Source organism: Centrocercus urophasianus, unplaced genomic scaffold (assembly GCF_019232065.1).
Source record: "Centrocercus urophasianus isolate 14NV4802_14NV808 unplaced genomic scaffold, USGS_Curo_1.0 seq_11, whole genome shotgun sequence".
In the NCBI taxonomy this organism is placed as follows: Eukaryota; Metazoa; Chordata; class Aves; order Galliformes; family Phasianidae; genus Centrocercus; species Centrocercus urophasianus.
The window spans coordinates 38,061,089-38,078,960 of record NW_024884253.1 but is presented as its reverse complement, the minus strand read 5'-3'; the positions used below and the strand labels follow the sequence as shown (position 1 = coordinate 38,078,960).

The 17,872-nt window shown below is 36.4% G+C and overlaps 1 protein-coding gene across 4 annotated transcripts in view; it reads right to left on the bottom strand.

Annotated features, from left to right (window-relative positions):
- Positions 1 to 16,816, bottom strand: part of ST18 (ST18 C2H2C-type zinc finger transcription factor) — a 47,537-nt gene extending 30,721 nt beyond the window's left edge. The window contains exons 1-8 of one of the 4 annotated variants that reach the window (XM_042839939.1): positions 16,630 to 16,810; positions 12,620 to 12,982; positions 12,185 to 12,529; positions 9,215 to 9,349; positions 7,777 to 7,867; positions 6,122 to 6,226; positions 4,520 to 4,725; positions 1,125 to 1,336 (exon numbers count right to left, since the gene is read on the bottom strand). In XM_042839939.1, the coding sequence (XP_042695873.1) occupies positions 1,125 to 1,336; positions 4,520 to 4,725; positions 6,122 to 6,226; positions 7,777 to 7,867; positions 9,215 to 9,349; positions 12,185 to 12,529; positions 12,620 to 12,982; positions 16,630 to 16,801 (1,629 nt within the window). In that variant the 5' untranslated portion in view covers positions 16,802 to 16,810. Of the gene's footprint in view, positions 1 to 1,124; positions 1,337 to 4,519; positions 4,726 to 6,121; positions 6,227 to 7,776; positions 7,868 to 9,214; positions 9,350 to 12,184; positions 12,983 to 16,629 lie in introns of all 4 variants that reach the window. The other 3 variants (XM_042839938.1, XM_042839940.1, XM_042839941.1) reach the window with 3 other exon arrangements.
- Between the last annotated feature and the right edge of the window lie 1,056 nt (positions 16,817 to 17,872).

The following is a 17,872-nucleotide window of genomic DNA, read 5'->3' as shown; positions in this document are numbered from 1 at the left end:
TAAAACAAGTGGCTCCCCTCAAAGGATAACAGGAAGCCTCTTAGTAGTAGTGGACAGAGGCCCAAGAAAATTTGTAAACCAACAGCTGCAGAAGCCACCTCTAGCCACCCTGAGGCTTGCAGTGTAACAATCACTGGTCATTTGGAATACATATCAAGACTTTGAGTCCCATAACAGAAACACGCTTGATAATTTGTGTGTTGATAAATACACCTCTTTTCACCCCCCAGTGATTTCTTCTCAAGTTCTTGTAAGGGCAAATCCTCATCTACACAGAGCTTTCAAAAGTTTTGTTGGTTCATAAGGGAGCACATGGAACTTTAATGCAAATAACAAACAACAGTGCTCCCACATGCACAGCCATCAGAAGAAAATCTTGTCTGTTTTCATCAGCATTATAATACCATGTAATGGCACAGAAAATAAGGCTCATAGCTCACACAGTACCATTTGTAAATCATAAAGATCTGTGAGGAAACGCAGAGCAAAACCAAAACATGAAAGCCACACAAACATCTACGAGATTAGGCAGCATTCCATTACGACAGACTTGCCCAAATTATCTATCTCCAAATACTGTGGGTCTGATTCTCCTCTCTCACCAGCAGAAACAAGCATTTTATCCAAGTCAGTTGTTATTTATCTCTCTACACCATTTCAAACTATCATATGCGCTCAGAATACAGCAGACTCAATAGATGCAGTCCTGTTTAATTGCAAGCAAAATATCACCTTGATTAATACTTTTTTTAAATGCACAGCCTCCAAAATGATTGTTTATGGCAGGTTTCAGAGAGAGGAAAATTCCTTCTTTAAACATACCTAACTCATTATCCAACACGAATTGTTGCTGGATTTCGCATATCCATCTTTGTTATTCCCACAAAATTCCCTCCTTGTATGTAGGGCTCAATTATGAAAAGAGTAACAACATAACTCCTGCTATTTATTTATTTTTATAAATAAATGGCCACTACATTACTGATTTTTTTTTCTTTCTCTTCAAAAGAGCATGCAAACAGAAGCCTTCTTTTTGGGGATTTAATGCAGTCACTAACATGAAAGACAGTTTATTCGCACAGTTCAGTAGCTAGCACACCCTCCAGGTTCTTGGACTACCCTACCTTGGCAGACAGACTCTGTGGTTTGTTGGAGAGGATCTCTGCTGCTTCCCTGCAGCGGGTGGAAAGGTTCAGGATAGCAGCAGCTGCTGCTATGTGGGTGTCTTCACTACATTGACCGTAGCTATAAGAGTTGGCATGGCAAGGGCTCTGTGTGTGGGCGCTAGCACTAGGCAGTCGATTAGAAAATTTCACTGGATTTGAAAAATGCTTTGCTGTTGAAGAGAGATTTGATTAGCAATTTTAAATATGCAATTTCTTTCCATAAAATAGTCTTGTTTCTCAGACTACAATTTCATATAATAAAATATTCAGAGAATACATTTAAAACAATGAATTTCTTACTGACTCTAAAGGTTTACTGTAAAAGTGGCTTCAGAAATATGAATACTTAGTTTTTTACCAGAAAAATAACTATACACATCCATATACGCATCTTTTAACAAAGCATCTGAGACATTTACTCAGAATTTTCTCATTCCTTAGTCAGGCATGGAACACAATGATGTCTAAGGAAAGACTGAACAAGGATTAATACATTATCAAATTTGATCTGATGACACTGGTAAGAAAATGAACTTGCAAATATATCCTTCTGAAGGCTTCCCCTTGGAGCTCTACTGTGTAAGAAGACACAACTGACTTGTCCAGTCTTAGCTAAAACAACACTGCTTACCCTACTTAAATGAATAACTGTTATTTATGTAGCTTTGTTTGTATGAGTAAAGAGAACAAGATCAGGCTCTTGAATAAACTGTTTTTCTGGAAACTTTCTGTAATTTGAGTCTACCCTTCAGAGAATTCCAAAAAAAAAAAAAAAAAGAAAAAAAAAAAAAAAAAAAACAAAAAAAAAAAACAAAAAAATAAACTAAAAGATCCCCTAAAGAACCACAAAATAACAAGGAAAAAAAAAAAAAAAAGAAAGAAAGAAAAAAAAAAAGAAAACACACAAAAAGAACAAACAATGAATATTCAGAATAAAAGTGGTCTTAGCTGATATCTTCATGCTGGCTGTCATTTGGAATAAGATTCAGTAGACACAAAGAGGTCACTTAAGAACAAAGAGTCAGCAGGTGAACAGAAAAGCACTTTCATGGACAAAAGTGGCGTTTATCATTTTTTGTTTTCTCTTCCATCACCAATACTTAATCCAAAACAGGTAGAAAGAACTGTACTCTCTTTTCTGTATTTTGGAGTTTGAGAAGTCACTAACTGTGGCTGGGAAAAGACAGCATCATGATCTCAGTTCTTAATAAACAATCGTCATCTCTGTAGCTCAGTGTCCCACAAAGTATGCAAAATCCAGCTTCTCTGCCTACACCCAGATACACGAGAACATTGCTGCATGTAACAAACAGCTTGCTGCATAAAGATTTCAGCCCCAAGGCTGTGGACATAGAGTTTTGGCTGACTGTATTTCAATGATAAGACCTACACGAGATATTCAAGACATCTTTCCTCAATCTCGGGATGCTGTAGAAGAAATAGTTGCTTATGTGCACTGACTGCAGTTGAATGCCATGTTCTGTTTTTCTAAATACTGAAGGCATCTCAATAAAGCAAAACATAAGAGCTTCATGATTCAGCTCTCCTTTTCTCCAGTACAAATGAAACTACCCCTCTGTGAAACTACAGAACAAGAGGGTCTTTTAGCACTTACTATTGCTAATTTCATATTATTTTTAACAAGTAAAAAGGTGCTTTATCTATTAACCACCATAACAGGCAAAAAAAAAAAAAAAAAAAAAAAAAGCAGGCTCTGATGGATACACATTTTGTCAGCAAATCAAGTTTATAAAAGCAGAATCCACAGACTACTAATGATGTGGTTCTGGCTAGCTTCATATTTACATAGGACGTTGAACCAGACTGTAAATCACAGCTTCTTACTGCCAACTTTTATGCATCTGCTCAGCTAAAACACTCACCTGCTCTTTTACTTTCACCTTTCCATTAAAATAATAGCTGTACACTGCAATCTTTGTAAGAACAGGCCATAAACTTCAGTCCTGATATACGTTATACAGAAATTGCATATGTATGGATTTGATTTGTATAAAAACATTTCAATCATTTTTTCCTTGAGATGAGCCTGTGAAATAGACATGCATCTGTGCAAAGAGACAGCTAATAGGGTGTATTCAATTTTACAAACAAAATTGGAAAACCTGCCACCCAAAAAATTGGCAATGCACATATTTGCTTACATCTGAACAAGCCTATTTTCCAGTCCGTATAAATATCTGCTTTCCATTTGTCATTTTAAATGAGGTATTTATATATATATATACACACACACATATATGCAAAAATGCATGTGTCTACATATACATTATATATGTATGTACATATGTTCAGATACTTGAACAAATAAGCATATTTTATAAATATATAAAAATATTTATAATATATTCTTAGAAGTATTATGTCGTATATATGCATTTTTAAAAATTCTGCTTTTATGCTCACCTTACTACAAATGTTCTCCTTCCTTTCTTTAAGTTAGATGAATTTTCCTTTTTTTGTTTTCTTTTACTACTCTTTTTGTCACGCACAATCGGTACTTCAGATCTATTTTCTTCTGCATCCATGTATGGTACAATTAAACTGGTTTTTCCTCATTTTCCTTGTGGAAACTGAATTGTATGTTTCTTGAAACTAAGAAGTATTTTATAATGGCCAATTATACAGCACAATCTTGCTGAAGTTTCCCATGCAGGTTGTGAAAATGTGTCTGCAATAAGCAATCACTGTTCACACTGCAGCATCTCATTTCTACAGAGTGTTACTTCAGCAAATCTGCAAGTGATGTAAGCACTTGATAATGATTTGATGCATTCGATATGTCTGCACTGTGAATATGGTATAGTACAGAAATATAAGAAATCAAAATGAATTAAATTCAGTCTTGAAAGTAATGCAGCTGAAGCACATGGTCTAGGAGGAGGAGTATGTGTATGGATGTATGGATGCAGGTAAAAAGTATCTCAAGTTTCTTTTAAAACCTAACTTGAAATTTTATTATGCTATATGCAATTCATAGCATTCTGTGTTGACATTCTGTGGGACTTCTCATGGTAGCGTACTATCGCAAGAATATAAAAATTCAGCCAAGGAGGAAGCCAACAGATAAGATAAAAATCATTCATTTTTTTAACTCTCCTTCTGACAATTGCTTTTCAAAGACACATCGAAAAAGTAAACCTTATAGTGATCACATTCAGCAATCTAGCAGTCTACAGTTAGCAAATAGTGAATATATTTAGCATTTTGGCCATAAGTAGCTTAAGATGTTTCCTATAAAGACTTTTTGAATTCTATAAATTTGAAAGCGGGTGGGGAGGGAATAAAAAAAAAAAAAGCCCATTTCCCAAAATATAGTAGAATTTCAAACTTACATTCAAGGAACTGTGGTGTTTTTCGCCCTTGCACTGCAGGTGCTATTGTGCGTTTGCCAAAGACTTGTGCATCAAAGCTGGCATAATCAAAGGGTACTTTCCCAAACTTCTCCTTTTCTTTTGTGAGGGTGGTTCTGGAGGAAGTGACTGGTTGTGAAGTTCTGTAATTGTACTGAGCTACTTCAAGCTGCTTAGTCAAATTTGTGCTGCAGAGAAAAGGAGGAAAAGCATGAGAAAGACAAGAATAGCAAAGCAAGAATATCTTTAAATAATATTTTACTGAAAAGTAGCAGACAGTTGCAACCCAGTATCAGAAAGTGCATTGTTTTCACATGTAACATCTACTGGTAGATACGTACAAGAAAGAAATCCAATTCTGGTGGCTGACCAAGAAGTCAAAGAGTACTTTGTCTTCATATAAGTTCAAAGCTGTACGTGTAAAAATACCTAGTATTCTACAGCAATGCTGCAGGCAATTTACAAAGAGGATACCAATTTACTTCTGTACCACTGTGTTTCCTTTTTTTTTTTTTTTGGACGTAAAATTTTTCTGGATTTTTGTAAGTCACAAATGACTTGTATTCTTATGGATCACTATTCTCACTTTACTGTGAATGATTATGGTATAAATTTAATACGAATGATCCAAAATAATTGCTTCTGCTATTTGGGAAGAATGATTTATAGTGTGTTATTCCATGTTATTCCATTTAGTTACTGTTCAGTAAGTACTTGTCTTTAGTAATTTCCTAAGGACTTTTCATATGTAGAGTTAAGGCACGTGCAGTTGGCAGACACATGGACATAATATTCTATAATGGCTCTGAAGGAACCATTAGAGCTGATCATGTCAATAATCCACAAATTAAAGTGTCCCCAAATAGACCTGAATATAATAGGTTGTAACGGTCGTGGTGCCAATGATGTGCAAATTATGCATGTCTGTAGGGTCCATATAACTCTGAACAAAATACAATCACAATAAAAAATGTTTTCTCTTTTTGATGCCATTGTACAAAAAAATAAACTAATTAAATCAATGAACTTAAAGAAACTCATAACATGAATTAATCAACAGTGAGGAAACTGAAAGAGCAGAGTTCTCAATCCTTTCACATAAGTGGATCAACAATACAACTTCTTGGGGTCACTGAAAGATACCTCTGAAAAGAATCGCAACAAAGTAGCCCCATGCTGCTAGAAGTGCAGAAAGCTCAAAAAAATCTTTAAAAATGTTTCAGTGGACAAAGCGTTGTAACAAAGGAACAGTTCCAGAAAATCATTTCCAACATTTCAGCAAAGATAGCAGATTTTGTTTACAGAAGGAAGACATTTGAGAATGGTCCATTAAGATACTTGTGTTGAAGTAAGGTTTAGTAGAAGAAAATGAATTGCTTTTCGAAACATATGTCCGTTGTCTTTAGCGTCAGCCACACTCACAATGACCAGCAGAATGCCACTTGATACAGTCAAGTTATTTACCTTCGCAGAGCTTCATTTTGCAAAACTGAAATACCTCTTTAGCAAAAGGGTGAAGGACCTGAGGACTGATAGAGTTTGTACGGAATACTTTGAGCAGACTAGACCATGGTAGGCTCCTACCTGTGAGTTTGATCATGGCACTGCCCTGCTTTTGGAGACTCAAGCTGGTTTTTTTCCTGGGACATTGCCAACTTTTCAGCTGCAGCAATTGGACAACCAGAAAGGCTGTTTAAAAACAAGGTGAAGGAAAGAAACAAAAAGAAAGAAATCTTAAAATGAAATTTTAAGTAATAGAAATGTGCTATGGAAACCAATGGCTTCAAACTTCTCTGGGACCCTATGGCAATAGGAGCTGCCCTTTAAAGTCAGATTCATTTGTTTTTCATCCCTTAGTGCAAAACTGTGAAATCTGCATATTAGAGAAGATATAAATGGAAACTGAATCATGTAGGAATTTTCCAGCATTGAGCTTTAATGTTCTGTGGCTGGCAAGTCACAACAAGATTTTTATTTTTTTATTCTTATTTTTTAAATGAGCTATTTCTTGGGTATAAACCTCCTAATGATTAGAAAGTTAGAAAGTGGATTTGTAGAAAAATATAGCTGTATGTATGGCTTTTACCAAAGTGAACATTTTACTATTTCTGGCTGGACTTTTTTTTGTTCGTTTGTTTGTTTTTTCTTTTATTTTTCTTTCTTTCTCTATTTGCTTTAATTAAACAATGCTTTCTTACCCTATTCATGTTTCAGTTATGACACACGTGATGTGCTGCTAAGAAAACCAAGGGTTTAAAACAGCTAAACACTGAAAAAAATATTTAATGGTTCCTTATATATTATATTAGACAATCTAATGATCACTCTAATTAAGACTTCATGCTATCTTTTTACATCAGAGATAGTGACACAGTTTGTTAATCCTTGAGTTTGGTGCCCTTTCACCATAGCAAATTAACCAAAATCAATCATGCAAAAAAAAAAAATCCCACAAAAATTCAATTCAGTCAAGATTTTTTTGACTTTTTTTGCGACAAGTTTTATCATTAGATGGACAATATATTCTTCCAGAGGAATGGCACTCCGTAAGAACTACAGTGGCATATTTTGGCTTGCTGCCTGCCAGGAGACATCAGTGCCCATAGGAGCCATGCTGACAACAGTGGCTTCAGCTCTCTGCCTCACCTGCAGCCCAGCTGTGATTCCCCAGCTGCCTGTCTGGAAGGCTTTCCTTAGTTTTACTTTCTCCCTGCAGGCAGAAAGTTAAACAGACAAGGGTGTTCCAAGCAGGAAGATGACATTCCTGAAACTAATTAATGGAGTTTGCTTTTACAGAGATTCTAAAGTTTTGCCTGTAAAATTTCATGTTTTGCTGAAGCAGAACATAGTTAATTCCTGCCAAGGACTACTGTGTATATAGTACAAAACAAAAAGGCTTTTTTTTTTTTTTTCCTGGGGGATTTCTAGCTGTAGCATTTATAATATATTTGTTCATTCCAACTTTTTTTTATATGATGGTGTTTCATCATTATTACTATAGTGATACCACATTTTGAAAACTCATCTGTGAGAAAGACTAGTGAAATCAACTATCTACAGTGCTGAAGCCATTTTTAAATAATCAAATTAAAAACAATTGTTATAAATAATACAGACTAATCTTGCTGTTCATAGGCATTTTGCAGTAGAGTAAATAGCACCCAATTCCAAGGCATGACCACCAGTTTATTCATTAGTACATGTCAGATTTTAAGCAGGCAGCAAATGTTCTGAACTACCTTCTGTGTGTGTTGCGATTGCTGTTGACGTGTCCTCTTCCAGTGCATCCTGGAGTGGGGCACTTTAAAACATTTTCATGCATGGCAAGAACTAAGGAAGAAAAACAATTGGTAACATACATAACTGAATAATACAGATGTTAAAGAACAAGAATATTTCTTTTTTAGACTCAGAAGATTCTCAATTCTGTCATATTGTGACCTCAAAAGAAGAGAAGCAGCAATGAAGCCAGACCAGTGTCTCCAAGACAGACCATTTGACTGCTACTTCGTTGTAGTGTGTCTATCAACACACAGAACGTTTTTTCCTAGGGACTTCAGAAGGACAAAGGTGGGATTTAGCAGGGATGTTAAGTCACGAAGCCTATAGCTCTCTGGTTCACAACACTAACACAGTAAATGAAAAAGTGAGGCTATAGAGAACTCCTAAGAACCACAGTTGGCATACTTGCAGCTACAATCCCTCTCTGGCTCAGGAAGGCACCTTCCACCATGTAAAATGATCTGTTCTGAGTATGTCCTTTTGAATCCTGATATCTTCTGATTATCTGCTCTGTTCTGAATCTACTATTGATCAACTGGTCAACCCCAAGCAGCAATTTACACTCTCAACAGGGATTACAACCTGTTGCATGCACATTTCTTATGTGCTGTGATATCTACCACCTTTACTAAGAGCAAGACATAAGTCTGTGTCAAACAGGAGACATCTTTGTATATCTTTTCTCATATCTTCATTATCCCTTTAGGAGTACAGTGCATTCAGTCAAATGATTTGTTCTATCAGGTATCCTTTTAATTTACTGTCTTGCATGCTGCTGCAGAAAGCAATATTACTATCTAGGATGTTTAAACAAATTTTCACATTATATTTTGTGTTATTATGCAACACTTCATTGCATCTCATTGCAGGATTACATACATGCACACATACCAGTTTAACAAGATCAGTAAAATTAGAAATAAAGAGGGAAATTCAGGCTAAACTAGCCACACAAAGATTAGCATGATACAGCCTTAGGAGAGGGACTTGCTGTGGACCACTACTGGGATGCATGGATGGAAGTAATCTCATTGAGATCAGTGGAAGGAAGGGTGCTGGAAACATCTCTGGAAAGTCATGCCCTGGACTCTAAGTATCAGTGTGAAAACAGCAGCCATGATGGGTGGTTACAGGAAATCAAATCAAGTTTAAGCTCTGAAGTGGACAGGTAATCTCTGTGCTGTATGCCTTTTGGAAAGGCATGGACAAGCAAGATTCTCAAGATCCATTGGCTACTGTATGCAAGTAGGAATGACCAAGAGCTGGATAGCAGCTCCCAGACCTTTTCTGCAATCTCACACAGAAAAAGTGGGTTTCCCTTCCAGCAAGAACACATGCTACTGACAGTAGTAGTCCAGATCCAGTTACTCTGGACTTCAGGGTGATGATACTCACTTTCTAGTGGCACTCTAACTTTGTGAGGACAGCCTGAGAGACTGCGGTGGTGGGGGTACAGCCCAGTCACATGCCCTGTGCCATCACATCCTGGGATGGGACATTTGGTTTCTCTCTTTTCAGGCCTGGGTGAATCTGCAAAAAAAGTCAGATAAGGATTTTGATTGGTTTTTGACTATCTGCACTCAGCTGAGTGCAGGATGATAAAATCTCTCTTGTACTTCAGACACAGTTCCTACACAAAGTTTTATCACAGGTTTAAGTAATTCCAGCATCTCTTTATGTTATTACACACTGTATCCTTAAAGCAGAGGCTCCTCACTCCTGGTAAGCCATTTATTTGGTAAACTATATAGCTTTAGGATTGCAGTGTCATTTATTCCATTCAGAGCTTCAAATAGGACAGAAGCCACAATCCAGTAAGCCAGAGAACTGGCAGCATCAGCCAACTGCAAGATCTATAAAGGAATAAATAAATTAAACAACAAAAACAAAAAGCACCAAACAGAAACAATCTTTTACTCTGCTAATGTCAGACTGCAGGAAGCTGGGACAACCAAATAAAAGATGAGGTGTGAAACAAACAAACAAAAACAAAAAAGCATTTCAACCAGAAGCCATTCCTTAAATATCGCAGATCTCTAGGCTGTAGGTTCTTTGTTAGGAAACTGAATATGTGCCACTTTACATTTGAGAGGCAAGGCAAGCAGCTCCCTCTGGTACACATGGCAATGCTGCTTTGTGGAATAGCCCACAATGACAGTGAAAGCATGGAGCAGCTGATACCCTTTCAAAGAGGAGGTCTCAGCTCAGCCCCAGAGCTACCACTCTGCAATAGCCACAGTGCAATCCCAATTTTTGTTTCAAGCACCTAGAACTGTGCAAGAAGCTCTGGTCAAAAAGCCTTTATTTGATTTCCAATGCAGGATCAGAAGTCTGGGCGAGAAAGGAATGCATTCTGGTCCAGAAAATCTCTTGTGAGAAATCTGCAGGAAGTGGCCGCATAAATTGCTGAGGATGGTTTTAGCTCAATCTGTGATTGGCTGCCAACAGCATTCAGCGCTGGGGGAGAAAACAGCTGCAGCCAGCACAGGGAGCAGCCTTCTTCAAGCTGATTTTGTTGGACCGTGAGGTAGGATGTGCTCAGCGGCAGGATTGCGAGACAGCTGAGGGTTAAACTTCCTGGCAAGACTTTAGGTAAAAGACAAAAATTAAAAACTGGGGAGAAAAGTAAATCGAATGAGCATCAACAGGAGACCACATGCTTTTTAGAATAACTGCAAATGGAAAAAACTGCAGTAGTGGACAGAGAAGAAAGAGAGACCCTAAAATATGATTTAATTTTTTCCTTCAGTAATTGGAAAGCTTTATCATTAAAAAGATGGAAAAATGTAAATGTAAGACATGTTCTTCTGATGTGCCATCCAAGAAAGAAAATTAAGAGCTGATGGATTTGATGGTGGATTTTCATCACTAGAAATAAAAACCAGTTATTTATGTGAAAAAAAAAAAAAAAGAAAAAAAATCTGTGCCCGATGATATACTGACTAAAATCATGCAGTGTTTATACAGCCTGAAGACGGTCTTATTTGTTCCTGTATGAACATAGCCCCTAAGTCCACCTGAAAACTACTAGTAACGACAGTATGAGGTAAACCAGAAAGTGCAAAATTTTACCATGCTTACCAGCACTCCTCCTTTCTTTATGTTGTGAGAAACTCACATTGACTCCAATGTGAACCCAAGTGAACAAACTTGGTCTCGGGATAAAAAAAAAATGTACCTGCAGAATTTCTACATTTATCATAGTCATCTGAACAAATAAAGGTTAATGTAGTTTTGCAAGGAGGTAGACCAACACCTAGCACATACAGCTTATGACATGTTAATGGGAAGACAGAATGAGATGCATGATATGTATTTCCAGCCTGAAAATAATACAGAATACAGCATAGTTGCAAATAGTGAAAAAATATAAGTTATCTTATACACTGAATGTTTTAGTTAACTAAATAACTATAATATCTGCAAATGCCACAACATCATCTACATGGACTCTAAAGTGCCACTCTGAAGAGTTACCCTAAAGTAACTCCAGAAACACAAAATCCATTTGTTTAACAAAAGCAGAAAATGCAGCTATGCTAGGGTGGCTTCACCATGTTTGGAAGCCAAAAAGGAAAGATCAAAGGACAGACTAATGTAGAGTTACTTACTACAGCAGAAAATGTGCTTATAAAATGACATCTTTCAATGTTCTGTGATTACCATTAGTCAAGGATTTTCATGCCAGCCAACCCAGTATACAAATCAAACCTGAATCTTTCAAATCTCCAATTCTAGAAGCCTGATTAGATATAGAATATGGAACAATGGTTCTGCAGTTTTGTAGGATGTCACACAGCACCAGAAACAATAAAGATTTTGGAACTTACTGGTAATTCCACTGATGGTGAATGAGGCAGAAGAGCACACTTATGCTTTCCTGGCTCAAAAATGCTGGCTATAGTAAAATGTAATGTAGATACGTGAAGTAGGCAGAGCTCAGAAAGCACATGGCTTAGGAATTAGGTGATATGTTTGGAAGAAGCCAATTTTTCACTCTAACCTATCCTTAAGCACTGTTTTAATGCCTTCTTTTTGGCTGCTCAAATTCAGGAGGTATGTATTTACGCTCTTTGGAGGAGGAGGCAGAGGAGGAGGAGAAGGAGGAGAAGGAGTGTCAGTGCCAGCTACACAGCCCTTTTAGTAGCCATTACTGAACATTTCACATAGCAGTTTGGCAGGAAGCCAAGTACCCAGTGTTTAACCTGGTCAGATGTAAGGCACTAGAGTGAAGGTACATAATTAGCAAAATTACCAGGTAAATTCCAGATTCTTTACTGTTTCTATAAAACCTCTCTCAGAGTTCTCTATCAGTCACAGGATAAATACTTAAGCCAGCAAGAACAGCCAAGAATACTTCCTTACGTTTGTTGCTAAATAGCTGTCTCCCACCAACGTCAATAACTTTGGTTTGTCTTCTCTCCCCCGCTAGATGCTCCAGGAGAAACCTATCCAGTTCCTTGTAGGTGCTGTGAAACACATGCCCTTGCTCTGCCTGCAGAGCTATTGCTTCTTCTAGCAAACTCAAGTTCCCTTTTGCTTTGTCCAGTTCAACTGACATTTCTGTGGTTTCTGACAGGCACTCGTTGTCATCTTCTTCACTTTCAGGGAACACATTCTGCATTCTCTTCTCAAAAGAATCTGGGTGAGACTCCTGGGGTGCTCTTAGCTCTGCTTCTGAATCACAAAGTGTTTCACAAGGCTCAAATTCTACCTCCTCCTTCTTAATTTCAGGGACTTCCAAGATGCTAGGTTGATTACACTCTGCAATATATTTCTGAGTTACATGGGGCTTTTCACTAGTTTCTTCTGAAAAATTTGAGGAGCTGTCCCACTCGTTTTCCATCATTTCAGAGTTGCTTTCGTTTTCCTCAGATGAACAATATTTTGGGTCAGAAATAACAGTCTTTTCCTTTCTTTCAGCTGAGTCAATCATGTAACATTCATCAGTGTCATCACTTTCTGTTTTTAAGGATTGAATGCCACTGTCATTTAGATTTTCTGCCACTGCTTGACTGGGTGCATCTTTTGCAATTTTTCCACTGTTCATCAAAGATTTGGCCATGGCATCTTGGTAACTGGTGTAGTTATCTTTTCTTTGACTGGAATTTTCTTGCCCACCTGAATGAAGGGTTTCCTCACATGGTTTTGCAATCTTTTCCTCTGCATAAGAAAATGGCAAGAGAAAAACGTGTAAGAAAAGCTTTTTATACCATTTAGAAGAGATATGAAGATATTAAAAACTTTCATTACTTTACTGAAAAGTACCCTTAAATTATTTAATTCACCAGTGCTGTATTTGAAATGACTACTTGTAGCACCAGGACAAGCCCTTCTAAAATTGTACCTGCCTTATATTATTGTTTCATTATTGCTGTTTTTTTGCTGTTGGTAAAGAAATATACTGTCTTACAACATACATCTTCACATATATTTGCACAAGTATAATGCACTACAGATATGCACATAAATACTATATAAGCAGAATCTATATCATATACACAGAAACATATACACACACATTTAAAAATTCTTCTAAAAACCATTTTCATTTTCCTTTCATCTAAGATTCCTAAATATTTTCTCAAAATAGACCCTAATTACTTTTTGAGCACCATGAAAGACCTTGAAGGAAAAAAACATCCGCACTTCACCAAGGGCAAGCTCCTGGTCACCATTACAATTGCCACATTAAGTGATAGATCAGGTCATGCAGGCAAACAGAAATGGTTGTTATGTACAGACTCATAAAGGGCTTGTTAAAGACACCACTGAAGTGCATCCTGTCTTTATAAACATCTTTCTTCAGAAGAAAAGCAGCAGGCAGATGGTAACAGAGGCTGCATGTAGGAGAGGTGGACGGTGTGGAAGACAATATGCCTTTTGTATCTCATTTAATTTTTTTATAAACATTTCCTCTGACAAGGACACTCAAAAATACATCTCCATCATCTTCCTTTCTGGTAATTATCTCTCTAAAATCAACACTGGTTTGCCAGGATCAAGTAAATATTGCCATAGTAACTAAAAGCATTTTTGGATGAAGGGAAGAATTTAGTCACAACACTAGCCCCTTCAATAATGCTGATTATAGGGTACATTCTTTTGTTGGGATCTATTCAACATAAACTGAAAAATTTAACATTTTACTTCCTAGAAAGGAAGATGAATAAACAAGCACAGACTATTTCCCAAGATGTGTCTGCTCTCTCCTGAATCAGAAGAACTCCAGGTTTAAATAATAAATTAGGTATAGTCTAAAATGCAAATGAAGTTTCTCTCCATAACACAGTGAGCTATTAAGAGAAAGTGTAAAGGGTTATGATAATTTTAAAGTATTATGAACTACAGAAAACAAATAAAAAGCATTTTCAGTGAATATGTCCAATTCATTGAACTATTCTCTCAATCCACTTAACTACCCACATGTGTACAATAATGATTTATAGACATTATACCTAATTATGCATATTTGGGCTGTGTTAGAGTGCCTAACAAAAGCTCTAGAAAGCAACAATTACCTCTGTTGCTTAGCTACATAGTTTAAAATATTCCTATTAAGTGCAGATTATTGTGGAGGGGAAAAGGGGGACAAAAATGCACATGTGCACCACAATGCATTTCACTTTACTGCTGCCAAACTGTTAGCATTTTGGGTCATTTCCAGTTTACATAATTGTTTGGTTCAACTGTTTGTTATATGTTAAAAGAAAATATTGATTAATTCTTATTATTCTTCAGAAAATTGGGCTCATGCAGGGAGAGGTGGCCTTGTGCACTGTGTGTGTGAAGTTGTGTTTTAAAAAAATGTCTGTAATCCTTAGCATAACTTTTTAGCAGCTGTTCCGGTACCCCACACATTGCAGTATTCTGAATAAAGAAGTCTGTTGTCTTCACATCTCAGCAAGTAAGAATGATCATTTGGCTCTGCTACAAACTTTAGGCAAATGCATTTTATTATTTGCTCTTCTGCCATTTGGAAAATGAAACATTAACATCAAAATGTCATTTATAGAAGTAAGAAGTTAGTTCTACCCACTATTCAGAAATAAAAATAAAAATAAGAAGGTTTGATAATAGCAGTAGATATTTTCAATTATTATTGTTCTAGATTAAAGATGTAAAGCCATACAAGGCATCACAACTTCGGTGATGGCTTCTTAAACCATCATGATTGATACTGAAATGAGGAATTTTACAAATGCAATGTTAAAAAATGTGTTTAACTGGTTTTAATGATTCAGATGTCTCAGCTTTGCTTTTCACTCTATAGACTGGATTTCATTTTAAAATAATCAGAACTCAGCTTAGTTTGCAGTGGCCTCAGTGCATGAACTGAAGCATTAACAGGTGAAGCAACAAGAGTGAAAAGTTCACAATAAAATCACCAATATTACTCTAAGAAATTAAAAGTAAATATCCAATCAGTCTTATGTTCTAGCTGAAGTTTTTTCATAGACACTTTAACTAATAAGGTTAATTCAAAAGATATAGATTGCATTATCAATGCCAAAAACAATTGCAAGAAGTGTAATAAGAATCAAGTTACCCTTTTTGAAATGGGTACTAATTTATGTCAATGGTCTGGCTCAACACTGGCCCTTTTTTTGAAAAAAAAAAAAAGTTAAATAAGTTATGTTCACGTGAATATGCACATTCTACCTATTTAATCATCAAAATATTTTCCCTTCAGTGAGTTCAGAAACAAGACAGAGTTCTGCACTGATTTAAGCAGAACAAGGATTTGATTAATCTGTCAGTTGTCTTCTGTTTGTATGTGTATGTAGCTGTCATATGTAGAATATGTGGAAGAGTTATTTACTTCTTCGAAAATCCTATTTAGAGTGAATAAAGATCTAAATTCTTAATCTCATTTCTCTGCTTCCTTCCAAAATATTTTAAAAGTTTGTACAGGAAACCTTGTAATGGGAGAGGAAAGTAAATTACCTTTAAACATCTGTAGTAACAAACAACCAAGCAGGATACAAGTTCATTCTGTATTCTGTTTTCATAGTAGCTGTGATTACTAATTTCCCAGTGCCAGATCCCTTTCTTTTTATCTTGATGGTTGCCATCTAATGATGACTCTTCCCTTTAAAACAATGCAGCATATACTCCACTGATTTCTCACTTCCCTGATTATCAACTTGTGCAGTATTATTTAAACATATATGCAACAGTCAATTTAGATTGATGTTAATTGTTCATCTTGAATATATATAAATATACTAGAAAGAAACAAAAAAACTATAGCAATATATTTCTGTATCCCCACGCTCTTCTATATTTTGCAGCACATTGTAGAAGTTTCAATAAATTGTCAGACATGTCTGACTTAGAAGAGTTTAAATAACAAGTATAAAAGTGCTGACTCTAATAATTGTGTTAATCAGAACACACGTAGCCGTCACACGCATGAAATTGCTTTGCTAAATGCTAAAGTCAACAACATTTTGCTAAGCATTTTTTTTCCCTAAGAGCTCTATATATTCCAATGAAAATCTGCTCTTCATAAATGTGTTTTTATCTGTGGTGGGCTTAACCTTGTTCTTTGACAGACCTAGTGGAGAAGCAGATGCTGCTCCATACCTGACCTGCTGTAGTAGTTGTCTCTCTGTGTGACCTGCAAAGCATTTACTAGACCCCAGGAGGAGTTTGTACAAAATAATTGAATGGTTAAAGCTAGATAAAAATGCACTATTCCAACTCCATTACAAGCCAAAAGCGTTCTGCATCCTTTTTGAAAACAGTGTTTCATAGCTCCCCTTCTGTGGAATTCAGGTTTGAGTGGAGCCTTATTACATGATTACCTGGAATTGAATTGCTATCGAGGACAGCAATATTCTCCTGTAAATCTGTCCTGTCTTCATTTTCCTCTTTGCATTCCAGGCTGGGACTGTAGTGGCGAGGCTTCATTAGCAGAGACTTCCTTTTGTTGACAGGAACACCTGAAATCTGTTCTTCAGCTTTTCTCTTAGCCATGGAGCATTTGTAGGCACTGCAATGATTAATGGGTAGTGACAGGGAAAAAAAGTGAGAGAAGTGAGGGATAAACTGGTTAAAAAACTACAATCGTCATTTCATGTATACGGGAGAGGACTGACACAATATCAATTCACCTGCAACAGCAACAAGTTGTGTTTAGCAGAAATTTAATTTTAGCTTCTGTTCTCCAAGTTTTCAGGATCCTGACAAAATTTACTATTTCTTTTTTTGAGTGCTGCCAAAATCTCTTTGGGGGAAGAGGGATGAAGAGGAAGACAAAACTAAAAGACCGATAATTCAACATGCTTGATCTTAAGTAATCATATGTTAATCCAAGCTCTGCTGTAGAATAAATACACCCAGGAAAGGATGAACAAAGATGCAGGCTGGGCAGATAATCCAGAGAAAACAACTAATGGGGAAAAATATACCACCAGTGATATTACAATATGCTTTAGCCCCACTGTCTTTATGCTAGTAGTACATTTACTTGTGTACTTTGTATCGTTCCCCACCATCCTTAAATTACAAAACCTACAGTCAGCAGTCCCTCTTTGTTCATACCAGTGTTGACCACAGAGGTCTTATTCATTTTTTGATAACTGGTTGACATTCAAGTTTAAGATAAGCATGTTATTTTGTGACTCAATGATCAATTTTATTATTATCTTTGATATTAATTAAAATGTTCAAACAGAATTTGGGTGGAGAAGTATAATAAATTTTATAATTTAATGTCTAATTTTGTTTTTGGATTTGTATATCAGATGCAGTCATCAGACCCCATTGAGACTGGGCAATGCTTCCTTCTTAAATACAGTTCTCCATATCTTCCTGTATTAAAAGAATTGCAGCAGTGTCTTGGAGTGCGCCAACATGACAATTTCTTGTTATATCCAAGTCTGTAGACTGTGTCTTCTTAGGTGTATTTGTTGCTGCATTGAGCATCATTTAGAACAAACTTCCTTGTCATCTCTATAGGTAGAAACATGGCAAATCTGTTTATTATAAAGCCACGTTGGGGAAAAAAGGAGATTTTGACCCAAAAATGTATTGTGTATGACTAGA